Source organism: Alligator sinensis, unplaced genomic scaffold (assembly GCF_000455745.1).
Source record: "Alligator sinensis unplaced genomic scaffold, ASM45574v1 scaffold1658_1, whole genome shotgun sequence".
In the NCBI taxonomy this organism is placed as follows: Eukaryota; Metazoa; Chordata; order Crocodylia; family Alligatoridae; genus Alligator; species Alligator sinensis.
Window position 1 is genome coordinate 4,499 of NW_005844067.1, and position 1,525 is coordinate 6,023.

Genomic DNA, 1,525 nt, shown 5'->3' on the forward strand with positions numbered 1-1,525 from the left:
CGGTGCCTCTGGACCCGGACACGGCAAATCCCTGGCTCGTCCTGTCTGCGGATCGGAGAAGTGTGAGATGTGCAGACACACGGCAGCCTGTGCCTGACAAGCCTGAGAGATTTGCTGCGAACCAGTGTGTGCTGGGCCGGGAGGGATTCACCTCTGGGAGACACTGCTGGGAGGTGGAGGTGAAGAAGGCGGGCTGGGCCGTGGGGGTCGCCAGCGAGTCTGTGAGGAGGGCGGGATGGGTCAGATTTAGCCCCGAGGAGGGGATCTGGGCAGTGCAGCGCTGGGGAGATCAGGTCCAGGCTCTCACGGCCCCTTCTCGCACCCGCCTGTCCCTGCGCCAGGCGCCCAGGAGGGTGCGGGTCTGTCTGGACTGTGCCGGGGGGCAGGTGTCGTTTCTTGATGCTGACACCAAGGCCCCGATCTTCACGTTCCTGCTGGCCTCCTTCCCTGGGGACAGAATCTGGCCCTGGTTCTCGCTCTGGCCTGGGTCCGAGCTGAGACTGTGCCTTTGAGTGATGGGGGAACAGCCGGGGAACGGACCCCCCACGCGGGGAAACGCTCCGCTCTGGCTTCCTACTCTCAATGACCCCAGAGGAGTCCCCTCTACCTGCCCCGTCCCCTCCTCTCTGCCCTGGGAGCTGCCCAAGTGAAAGATGCCGTCTGCGCTGACAAGCCCGTCCTGGCGAGGTCATGGCGAGGCCATCCGAGAAGGGATAATGAAGTATCTCCTCAGCTCATCTTGGTCTATTTAGGATGATTTCAGGCAGACTCCTAGCTGTCTGGCGTGTAACCATATGAGATGTCCATCCTTGATTAATTAGTATGGTGAATATTTCTTTTGCAATTAGCACAACTAAAAGAATGCTTTCAAGATGCTAAACTAAGAAAAAAGAGAAAAAGGCAGTAAAACAGCAAACAGCGCGCGCTTCAGGAGTGAGAAATCTCTCTGACACCAGTTGCTGATGCGCTCGACTTACTCGAGAAGTTGAAGAGAAACAGACCGCTGCTTCATCGCCTGTTGGGTGAGAAATCATCACTTTATAGCTAATTACTGGACTTTGCTTTGGCTTGGGCTCAGTTGACTTGATTTTAAAGACTTGTAGTAAATAAAGCCTTTCTGTCACTCATCGAATGAGGTGTCCTGTCAATCCCTGGGCTAGTCCACAATCCTAGGTTTTTATTTGCTTACACCAGTGCTGGGGCTCAGGGCCAAGTGCTGCTGGGGGCCCTTTGCCTCTAGGACCCCGGAGGAGTCCCCTCAACCCGCCCCAGTCCCCTCCTCTCTGCCCCGGGGAGCTGCCCAGTGCCCAGTCTGCACCGACAAGCCCGTCCCGTTGCAGCAGGCGGCACCAGGCCGGTCTGTCCCAGCACTCGGTGGCCCTGGAGGAGTCGAGCGCGGCCACCAGAACAGACCCTTGGGGACGCCGCTAGCTTTGTGGCCACCACCCCCTGCAGTGCCAGCAGCCCAGGGCTGGGGCTCAGGGCCAAGTGCCTCTGGGTGCCCTTTGCCCAGAGTCCTGCTGGG

At 58.8% G+C, this 1,525-nt stretch overlaps 1 protein-coding gene across 1 annotated transcript; it reads left to right on the plus strand.

The window, feature by feature from the left end:
• Positions 1-5: 5 nt before the first annotated feature.
• LOC106723457 (butyrophilin subfamily 1 member A1-like) lies at positions 6-1,226 on the plus strand (the record flags this gene model as incomplete). Its single annotated transcript, XM_014527742.2, has 1 exon — positions 6-1,226. A coding segment is annotated over one exon (507 nt), but the record flags the coding sequence as incomplete, so codon positions are not given.
• Positions 1,227-1,525: the final 299 nt, after the last annotated feature.